Below are 11690 nucleotides of genomic sequence, written 5' to 3' on the forward strand. Positions count from 1 at the left end.
CCACTGTGTATGTGCGAGCCACGCTGCACTTTGTGAATGGTCCCACAGTCTTCTGGGACCTGAGACTGCAGGCAAAAAGGAGGGGTGCCTAGGCAATCCGGGCAAAAGTGGGAGCGGGTACTTGTTAAATATCAGGTACCAGCTCCCCACAAAATATAAAAGTTTCGAAAACTGGAAAAGGAGGGAGGGTGAGGCAGAAAAGTGGAACTTCCCCTTTTGGGTGAAGTTCCACTTTAATATGATGCCAAAAGTTGTTTTCAGTAGAGCTTTCAGTAAATTAAAACCTGGTGATTCTGCCATGAAAGTCCTATTATAGAGTGACAACTGTTTCCCAGGTGTGCTCCTTCATTGTCACCCAGTCACATGTTTCCCTGCTGAAGACTACAAGTGGTCAAACCAACACAGATTGCACAGGCATGGTCCACTCTTGTCACTCTCAGGAAGATGGTCCAGGTCAATGATGGTCATCTCACCCTGACTGTGTATTTCGGCAAAAAACGGCTCAAATTGACTGTTAGAGATCAGTAGCACTGAGATACAAAAGGAGGAAACAGTATTTTATGAAATAAAAAATGTATAGTTGTACATGGCTCATGACTATTTAGGAACAAAATAGCATCTAGAATTTTCAAGAGTAGCAATGGCAGAGTTTATATCTATAATTTAGTTTAAGTAGTAGTAAAACCAACATATAATAAAGCTTACCTATAGATTAAAGTAATATCTCCTAAATGTGTACAGTTTAGGAAATATTCACCTGGTTAGCAGCCGGTGATGTCACCGACACATGCACTCTGATGGAACCGCATACCTGTACCTTTCCTTAACCACTTAAGCCCCGGAAGATTTTACCCCCTTCCTGACCAGGGCCTATTTTGCTTTTCGGCACTGCAAGACTTTAACGGACAATTGCGCGGTCGTGCGACGCTATACCCATATTAAATTGACGTCCTTTTTTCCCCACAAACAGAGCTTTCTTTTGGTGGTATTTGATCACCTGTGTGATTTTTTGATCATGCGCTATAAACAAAAAAAGAGCGACAATTTTGCAAAAATAACAATATTTTTCACATTTTTTTATATGAAATTCCCAAAAAAATGTAAAAATCAAAATTTTTTAACATTTTCGGCCAATTTGTTTTATGCTACTTATGTTTGGTAAAAAAAATCTCAAAAAGCGTATTTTGATTGGTTTGCGCAAAGGTTATTGCGTTTACTAACAAAGGGAAAGATTTTTGTCATTTTTGTTGTTTTTTTTTTACGAGTAATGGCGGCGATCTGCGATTTTTTTTGTGGGACTGCGACATTGCGGCGGACAGATCGGACCCTTGAATGACATTTTTGACACTTTTGGGGTTACCAGTGACATTACTGCAGTAATCAGTGCTATACATATGCACTGTTACTGTAAAAATGACATTGGCAGTGAAGGAGTTAACTGTATTGGAGAGGGAGGGGTTAAGTGTGTCCTAGGGGTGTGTTTCTAACTGTGATTGGCTGTGGCTACTAGTGTAAGAACAGAGATCAATGGTCCTACATAGTAGAACCGTCTAAATTCCATTCTTACACAGGGGAGACTGACAGGCGACTGTGTTTACATTAGCCGCCTGCCTTTCTCCCGCTCTAACGGACGATCGCAGTTAGAAACACACCCCTAGGACACACTTAACCCCTCCCTCTCCAATACAGTGACGCGCGGGGGGGGTCCGTGACCGTGCGGGAGTGGGAGCGCGCCTCCGGCGGCGCGCGCTCGCTCCCTAGAGCCTCACAGGCTAGCGACGTGCGGCGGTCGGCAAGCGGTTAAATAGTAGTAAACCCAGCATATAATCAAGCATATAATAAAGCTTACCTATAGATTAAAGTAATATCTCCTAAATGTGTACAGTTTAGGAGATATTCACCTGGTTAGCAGCCGGTGATGTCACCGACACATGCACTCTGATGGAACCGCATACCTGTACCTTTCCGTAAGAGCTCAACGCTGTGGGCATGACTCCCGCACGCATGCGCCAGAGTGACTTCAACGCAGCTCGGCCATTCAATCGGCCGCAGCCAACGAACCCTGAGGAAGACCTGGTAAAGATGGAGCCTCTGCAGTGGTGACAGCTTGCTGCTGGAGAGCTTCTTTTCAAGGTAAGCCTTTCATAATGTGCTAGTATGCAATGCATACTAGCACAATATGCCTTTACCTTGTAGGGAGAACGTTTTGTTTTTCTACAAGTTTACTACCACTTTAAGGTTTCAGCCTTTATTCATTTTTAGTTTTGAAAGGAGAACAATTAGGCAAATGATAAAGATATTGGGACTCGGATCCAGAAGACTGATTAGTTTATAAAGGCAATGCACAATGTACTCATTCATTTTTCTTTTATCAAGTGTTATAGGGAACACACTTATCGACTGAAACTAGGAATAACAAATTACCACATTATTTGCCCAGGGGCTGTTTTTATCAAGCGTTATGATATCTAGAGCAAATGTCAGCACTTTGCCTAATTTACAGCATGTGTTAACTTATTATGCATGTCCAAGGAATTAGAAGGTCTCCCAGCAAACATATGGGCATTAGCCAACTTCATTTTTGCCTCAAGTTATAATAGGACGCCTTCAGGTCGGCTCTACAAACATAAAATGTCTCAAGAAAAAATATATACCGTTCCCGATGAAATATCCATGATTATGTTGCAGTTCTGAACTCAGATTTTCCCTTTTAAAAGCTACTAAGGTATGCTTACTAAGAATGAGAGATTCTTTCTGCAACATTCTGCGTACATTCAAAGTTCGAATGTGATTTGTAGTTATGAGAATTAGGGAAATGGAGTTGATTTACTAAAGGAAAAGTGTCTGTGGTATGTTCCCTTGAAGTGTAATTCCAATTTCGTGGAAAAAAAATGTAGAAAAAAAAATAATAATAATAATATAGCATATATAATAGCCATGTTTTGATTTAATGTTAATAAAATAGCCTTTTCTTGTCACAATGCTGTCATTTTCTGTCTAATTCAATGCAATATGCAAAATAGAGGCCATCTTATACACAGTTGATTTGAGCCATTAAAAATTTAATTTCCTGCTTCTGTGATTGGCTTACTGATTTTCTCAGAAGTGATACAAGTCAGATTTTAGGGGTCCCCTGCAATACAAATATAAGACTTGGTGAAATACTCCCCAAAATCTAATCACTTCTAAAGGGATGCAGACACTACAGCCTTCCATTAGGACACTGAGTGTGCATCAGCTGAATAAAATGAACCAGTTACTCCCATTTCTCAGAACTGATACAAAGTCAGATTTTAGGGGTCCCCTGCAATACAAATATAAGACTTGGTGAGATACTCCCCAAAAGCTAATCACTTCTAAAGGGATGCAGACACTGCAGCCTTCCTCATTAGGACACTGAGTGTGCATCAGCTGAATAAAATGAACCAGTTACTCCCTTTTAGAATGAATATGCAATCAGTCTGTTGAAACAAACAGCTATTTCTTCACGGCAACAAATGTTAGGAACCTGCTATAACGTTTGTAAAAATCCCTGCAATGTACATTGATCACCCAGAGCTAATATTTTTTTTCTAAACAAAAATGGAGTTACTCCTTAAGGTAGCTATACGCAGCTTGATTCCCTCTCGTTCAGCCGTAATATTAATTTGCCATCTTTTGTTCAGGTTATCATATGCTTTCTTATTTGCTATAGGAATCCTGTTCCGTGTAATAAATGTTCATGTAGAAAAAAATGAAATAAAAAAAATACACACGCATATATATATATATATATATATATATATACAGTATATCTTCAAAAAAGCTGTCTAAAAATGTATTTAAAAAAAATATTGACCCCCAAATCATTATAGTTTATTCCTTTTCATAACAAGATTGATTGATTGATAGACTATTTTGTATTCAGGAATGCATTTGGATATATTGCACTACATTCATGCATGCTTGTACTTAGCATTGTATTCATTAAATATTGCAGCCCTTGACACCAACTTAATCTCAAACATCTTTACTTCACATAAACTCTTGGAATATTTTGTTAAGATACAATGGGGCTGATTTACTAAAACTGGAGAGTGAAAAATCTGGTGGAGCTGTGCATGGTAGCCAATCAGCTTCTAACTTCAGCTTGTTCAATTAAAGAGGAAGTAAAGTCGAAAAAAAAAAAACGAGAAAAAAAAAGCCCTGTAAAGAGAAAGGCATAATGAGCTAGTATGCATTGCATACTAGCTCATTATGTAGTACTTACCTTAAAACAAAGCCCCCGCCGTGCCGCCACCTCAGTGACAGGACGGCGACATGTCCTGCTGTCCTGCTTCCGGGTTCGCGTCCTCCGGCCATCTGATTGGCCGGAGGCGCGATTACATCACTCCCGCGCCTGCGCGCGGGAGCCGCCGTTCACAGCACTGAGCTCTGAAGGAACGGCACGGGTGGCCGTTCCCTCAGAGCGCCTGCGCCGATGACGTCAGGCGCACTGTAAATATCTCCTAAACGGTACATGTTTGGGAGATATTTATAGCACCTATAGGTAAGCCTTAATATAGGCTTACCTATAGGCAAAAGTTATACAAGTGGGTTTACAACCTCTTTAAGCTTTGATAAAAAAAAAAAAAAAAAGTCTGGAAGTTGATTGAATTAAATGCAGAGCCGCACCAGATTTTGCACTCTCCAGCTTTAGTAAATCAACCCCAATGTGGCTGTAATTTTAATATTCCATACAAACCAGCTTGGGTGTTGGTCCTCGAAAATGAAGCAACTTATCCATTTTTTTAAAGAAACCTTTTAAAAAAAAAAGTTTTTGAACTTTGTTCATGCTGTTTCCTTGGCTTGTTTGAGAAATTCATATTGTTAGCTTTTTTTTTCCACATGCACATAGATAACTCTCAGCCTGTTTTGTTTCACAGCTGCAAAGGGATTTCTCCTAGTGCAAGCTGCTTAGTGTAAAGCAATTGTTTTATCATGTGAAATGTTTGAATATGAATGTATCAGGTCATTATAAATATTGTTTTTAAGAGTGTATAGAGAAAATAAACTGTATACAGAAATAAACATTGATATGCAAACCTCTCCTTTATGTGTGCCCCTCCCCCTTCTCCTGCCATTTTTGCAGCAACTGGAAGGTGTAGCGACACAAAGGAATGAGCAGACCATAAGAAATGTTGTGAGATACCTCTTCAGGCCTACACTGAAATATGAATACACTATATTTTAGTGTCCTTCTGTGTTTGTATATTTTTGCAGTAATGTACAGTAAACCCCCGCTCCATCGCGGTTCAGTTTTTCGGTCCCGGTATATTGCGTATTTTTTTTGTAATGTTATTTTACTATATAAATCATTAAAAATGAAATATTTTTGTGTTTTCCATAGCTCTTGCTATGTCTTTCAGTATCTTTTATGTGTTTAAATGAGTTTCTATTGTTTTAAAAGTGTGTTTAAAGACCTTAAAATGCTTTTACATGTACAGTGACAGTAAAAAAACATGCCTACAATGCATTTTAATAGGGTTTTTCTATTTCACGGATTTTCACTTTTCGCAGCTGGGTCCGGAACATAACCCCCGCAATGGAGGGGGGTTTACTGTATACCTTTTTGTTTTTGATATTTTGAGGAAGAGTTAACATTTCTGTCAGGTTTCTGTTCAAGTCTTTGACCTCATTGGGGAGATTTCCCATACGTTCTGCCCCTATGACACCAGTAAGGGAAATGGGGGTAGCAGGTGTCACCATAACTGGAAGAACCAGGAAGTTAGAGGTTTCAGCTCTACCTCACTACTAAAAATGTGTGTTTGCCTGGATCTCATTTTAATACTGACAGTGGGGGAAATCTCCCCAACTGGGACACAGAAGGCTGTGGGCTTTTCCCCACACTATAAAAAACAAAGCAAAATATTTGTCCAGTGTTGGGCTTTGAGGAGATCCTGTAAGTCCTCTAGATAAGCCTAAAAGCAAAAGAAGAGATGGTATACTCTCCATTGACCTGTGACTCACACATCCTCTCTATTCCGGCACCACAACCAACTTCAGTCTCTTCCGTATTCAACACCCCAGGAGTGTTGGATGCCTGTGTTCCCTGCTATAAGCTGGTTCCATCCGACCCCTATGCCACTACAAGACTAACATAGAGGTCGATGGTTGGAGCTACAGTGTTGTGGGGGGGCGTAAGCATCCGACACATCCAGAAGTGTTCAATGCTAAAGAGATTGAGGGAGGCTACAGTTCTGGAATAGAGTGAAGGAAAAAGTCACAAGCCATCAGCATGGTGAGTTTTTTGAGTCTTCTCCTTGTTTAGAGACCAGACATGGTCTATTGAAGAGAATGCAATCCTTGAGATCTGAATGTCGGTAACGTTTATTATTTGATTTGTTTCAGAGTATAGTCGGGTAGAAGGTTCTTCTATAGTAGATGAAGACTACAGATGTTGGCCATCTTATCATCATGATGGATGTCTCCTCTCTGTGTTTGATCTAAATGAAGCAATAGACGTTTGTGAAAGCCATTCCCAGTGCAAGGCCTTTGTCTGGACCAATCAGACAACATGGACAGGTAATCCACATCTTTATTGTACATTTAGTTCTTTGAATTTGTGTTAATCACTATGGAATGGTTTTAAAAAGGCTGGTGCACAGAAAACTGAAGTAAAAGTGAGGCTGTGGCCCATAGCAACCATATATCTCCATGCTTTTTTTCCTAGTGTGGTTAATGTTGGGTCACCATTTCTATGGAGAATTAGACTTAAGGGGAAACTTTTTTAATATCTCAAGAAGAATAGGACTGTGTAATAATTATTTATTTCCTCAATGGGCCTAATCCATTAGAATTAGAAAAGGATGGTCCCAAATAGTCTGTGTATTCCATAGCAGAGTTTTTCGACACTCTGAAAAGAAAATAGAAGAATCTCAGTGATTATTATGAAATGTGTAGACTAGCTGGGAAATTTCTTCCTTAGGCACTGGTGTGAGCAACATTCCGGAACCTGGTTTATAGGTACTCCTGATTCCAAAACCCTAAAGTAGACTGGAGCCCAAACTGAGTACCCTACAGAGGATGATCCAGGGTCTATTAAATGTGCCTACTGTGCTTGTGGAGATTTCTGGTGACTAGGCCTATTTTTGTTGCAAGACCACATAGGCCCAAGCCTTGTACTGCAAGGTCTTCTGAGGCTGCACAGATTGCCCCCCCCCCTCCCCACAGATTTGGTTACAGGAATATTGGCAAATGCTGCTTTAAAAAAAATATTATTTGTAGTAATAGTGCACTTGCCAACTTACTGTAAGTGTCCGGTTATCATTTCTAGCCTATAAATGAAAACATTAGCCACCAGATCCACTTGTGGAGCTCTAATGACAGTAGCCACAGAAGTCTGACCCGACAACCCCTTCTTACAAATGTGTACAAATGTACAAATAAAATGATTGGTTAAACCCACAAGTGCTTTTTTTCCACTACTAATCCTTTTAATTGGCTATTGGAACTTACAAATGCAACAATTTAGAAATAGGATAAAAGGTTTAGAACCGTAAAACACTTTTTGAAAGATAAGTAGTAAGTATATAAAACTTTATAGATCAGACCCAAAAGTAGGGTCAAATTAGGAGGAAAGAGGGACAGAGGGACTTTGTTCCAAATCACGGACCATCCCTCGAAATCTGGGAAATTTGGGAGCTATGGGACCACCATCAAGGGCGTTTGGACAGAGCCGATGTCTTCAGTTTAAGATGCTTCTGAGACTACTTAGAGTTAATTGACAGGTGTATCTGAGGTGTAGTTGACATCCTTCTGACCTGCATCTGATCTGCTTCAAGAGGGTTTTGCATTCCCATTCACTAGTATTGGAATGCTAAATCCAGTTAAAGCTTACAAAATCCCATTGACTTAGGCTGTTATTGTGCTTTGACTGTGATAAAATCTTTGCTTTTCTGTGTCTGATGTAGTGAAGCTATACTCTTGGGGATGACATATGCTGAAACCTATGGTTCTTTAATAACTGGAGGTCTGCACATTGCTTTATGCTTTTTAAGAAAAAAACATTCATACATAAGATTCACACTGTAATAGAGATTTTTTTAGAAATGAAAAAAGCAAAAATGAACCATCTGCAGATAAAAAGGTGAGAATTCCTTTGTGTCACTGAATAAGTCAATGACTTAGATCCAGCCATGCAGATGGTGCCCAGTTCAACAGTCATTAGATCAGTCAGAACTATCTGGGGAGGAAAAACATACAACGCTCTAGTGAAAGATAGGCCAAAATGAATGTGGATGTGAGGAAGGATGGATGGTGTAATTGAGACTAAGCAGACAGCCAGCAATTCTCAGCTCCTCTGTACAAGAAAGCTGTTGTATATGAAGTACACAGAAGGGTAGAATCTGGCTTGGTAAATAGCAATCAGGCAAAAATCAGAAAATGTGCCGTGAAATCTAATTAGGTGATTTAAAAAGTATTTTTTTTTTCATGTTTTATTCAATTATGATTTAGATACTAACTGTACTAGACATCTCAGAGGCTAGACCTGTAAAGAAGAAATGACTTTGTAAAAGAGAATAAATGAAAAAAAATATATATATATACATATAATAATCTCTATTATATATTAGGAAAAAAAAACAAATACATTTACAATTCGCTTTGCCATGTTTGCATGTCCGGTCTCGTAATAATCTGTGCTTAATGTTATAGTTATCATATATATATGTATATATATACATATATATATATATATATATATATATATATATATATATATATATATATATATGTGTGTGTATATGTATATATATATATAGATATATATAGATATATATATATATATATATATACATATACATATACATATCTATATATATATATATATATATATATATATATATATATATATATATATATATATATATATATATATATATATATATATATATTATTATCTCTATTATCTCTCTTTTTTTTTTTTATTCCAAAAAGCTTTATTAAACATAAAGGATGAACATGACAGTGTAACTATCTCTCCATTATCTATTAGAAAAACAAAGTGAATCTAAGTCATGAACTCTTGCACAGGCAAGTCATTAAAGCATGCCTTAAGTGCCACTGCCACGTAATGAATTAGAGCTAAAGATATAATTGGATACATTAAAGGTCTATCAGTTAGTGAGAAGAAATCAGCTTGCATTACACATTAGTACACTGGTAACTGTGCTGTAAATGAGACAAAACCTAGTTACATATTAAAGTGATTGTAAAGGGTCGCTTTTTTTTTTTTTTTTTTAATAACAAACATGTTATACTTACCTGCTCTGTGCAATGGTTTTGCACAGAACAACGCCAACCCTCCTCTTTTGGTTTCCCTGCTGGCTCCTCCCCTCGGCCGAGTGCCCCAATAGCATGGGGACATTCATGTGTGCTCGCTTCCAAGCCGCCTCTGTGTGCCCATTGTCTATTGTCTCCCTCCTCACTGGTTGTGATTGAGAGCAGCATGTGCCAATGGCTACTGTTGCTGGCTCTGAGCCAATGAGGAGGGAGAGAGCCAAGAGAGCTTCTGCTTTTGTGCACATCACTGGAATGAGATCCGACTAAGTATTTAGTAGGGTCTGGGGGGGAGCTGCAAGCAGAAGGCTTTTTACCTTAATATATAAAATTCACCTTAGAACCATTTTTATATTGTGAGCACTCAATTCTGCATTACAAAAGGCAGGCACATGGATCTCGATTACAGGTATGTCTTTTCTTCATAGAGGGGTATATATCCAACCCATTTTGGGGCACTTACTATATTCCCTTCATCAGGGCTGTTTGTCTAGAAACTTTATTTCAAAGGTCAAATAAAGTAAGTCAAAATTATATACTGTAAATAGCATAGCACTTTATATATTTTGTATGTTTTAGTTTTTTTTTTTTTTTTTCAAATGTTAGTTTGTAAAAGCATCAATAGGAAAATGATTCTCATTCATCAAGCTGCAAACAGTTTTCAGGCCATCCTAAGGTGCGCTTTATGCTTGCTAAAGTCACCTTTTGTTTAGCATGTCGTAAGTGCCACTGCTACTTCCTAAGTGTTTATACCAGCTGCTAAACTTTGAGTTTTCTTATTGCACAGGCTAAATAACAGTCCATACCAGCGGGTACAGGAAATTTTAAGACCTGATGAAGGGGGAGATGTGAGGTCCCCAAAATGTGTTGGCTGTAGCACCTATTATAATTTGGGAATAAAACCTTTTTTTTGGGTTGACTCTATGAAATGTTAAATCTAACATTTCAGTGTGCAGATTTGATCTTCAGACTCAGATATTACTGCTTCTTGATGAATCAGACTCGGATATTACTGCTTCTTGATGAATCAGACTCAGATATTACTGCTACTTGATGAATCAGACTCAGATATTACTGCTACTTGATGAATCAGACTCAGATATTACTGCTACTTGATGAATAAGACTCAGATATTACTGCTTCTTGATGAATCAGACTCAGATATTACTGCTACTTGATGAATCAGACTCAGATATTACTGCTACTTGATGAATCAGACTCAGATATTACTGCTACTTGATGAATAAGACTCAGATATTACTGCTTCTTGATGAATCAGACTCAGATATTACTGCTACTTGATGAATAAGACTCAGATATTACTGCTACTTGATGAATCAGACTCAGATATTACTGCTACTTGATGAATCAGACTCAGATATTATTACTACTTGATGAATCAGACTCAGATATTACTGCTTCTTGATGAATCAGACTCAGATATTACTGCTACTTGTTGAATCAGACTCAGATATTACTGCTACTTGTTGAATCAGACTCAGATATTACTGCTACTTGAGGAATCAGACTCAGATATTACTGCTACTTGATGAATCAGACTCAGATATTACTGCTACTTGAGGAATCAGACTCAGATAATACCTCTACTCGATGAATCAGACTCAGATATTACTGCTACCTGATGAATCAGACTCAGATATTACTGCTACTTGTTGAATCAGACTCAGATATTACTGCTACTTGAGGAATCAGACTCAGATATTACTGCTACTTGTTGAATCAGACTCAGATATTACTGCTACTTGATGAATCAGACTCAGATATTACTGCTACTTGAGGAATCAGACTCAGATAATACCTCTACTCGATGAATCAGACTCAGATATTACTGCTACCTGATGAATCAGACTCAGATATTGCTGTTACTTGATGAATCAGGGCTAACGACAGCTAAAGCAGTGGTGGTCAAACTTGCATGCATACATTTAAGGCGGCCTTTAGAATTATAATTCCTAAGAGATGATGACATAAAATCTATATTTTTTGTTTCTTTAAAAAACAATATTTTTTTCTTTTTGTTTTGCTTCCGTAGGTCGACAACTTGTCTTCTTCAAAGCTGGCTCAAGAAGTCTCACCCCTGACCAAAACAAAGTTATATATCTAAAAACGACAGATTGACGTTTGATCAAGGCGTGATGTGGCTTTATTTTGGAGGAGAAAATGCACTAATAATCATTCTAATTACTAGAGTGCGATACATTTTTACCTGAAATGCCCGGGTGGATGTGCAATAAGTCAGCAAATTTTTAATGTGACTCAAAAAAGCAAAAGAAGTAAAAAAAAAAAAAAAAAAAAAAGGTAATTGTGATACACTGTTAGAAAGGAATATAATGAATAACGTGGTGATTATCTTCGAATTGTGCAGTGGA

The 11690-nt window shown here is 38.0% G+C and overlaps 1 protein-coding gene across 1 annotated transcript in view; it reads left to right on the forward strand.

The window, feature by feature from the left end:
* Positions 1-11439, forward strand: part of PKDCC (protein kinase domain containing, cytoplasmic) — a gene marked incomplete at its 3' end in the record, with an annotated part of 84988 nt that extends 73549 nt beyond the window's left edge. Inside the window, exons 6-7 of the mRNA XM_082252621.1 lie at positions 6370-6543; positions 11354-11439. Coding sequence (XP_082108747.1) covers positions 6370-6543; positions 11354-11439 — 260 coding nt within the window. The remainder of the gene's footprint in view (positions 1-6369; positions 6544-11353) is intronic.
* Between the last annotated feature and the right edge of the window lie 251 nt (positions 11440-11690).

The sequence above is a fragment of the Pelophylax lessonae genome (assembly GCF_965119305.1).
Source record: "Pelophylax lessonae genome assembly, chromosome: 3".
Lineage (NCBI taxonomy): Eukaryota > Metazoa > Chordata > Amphibia > Anura > Ranidae > Pelophylax > Pelophylax lessonae.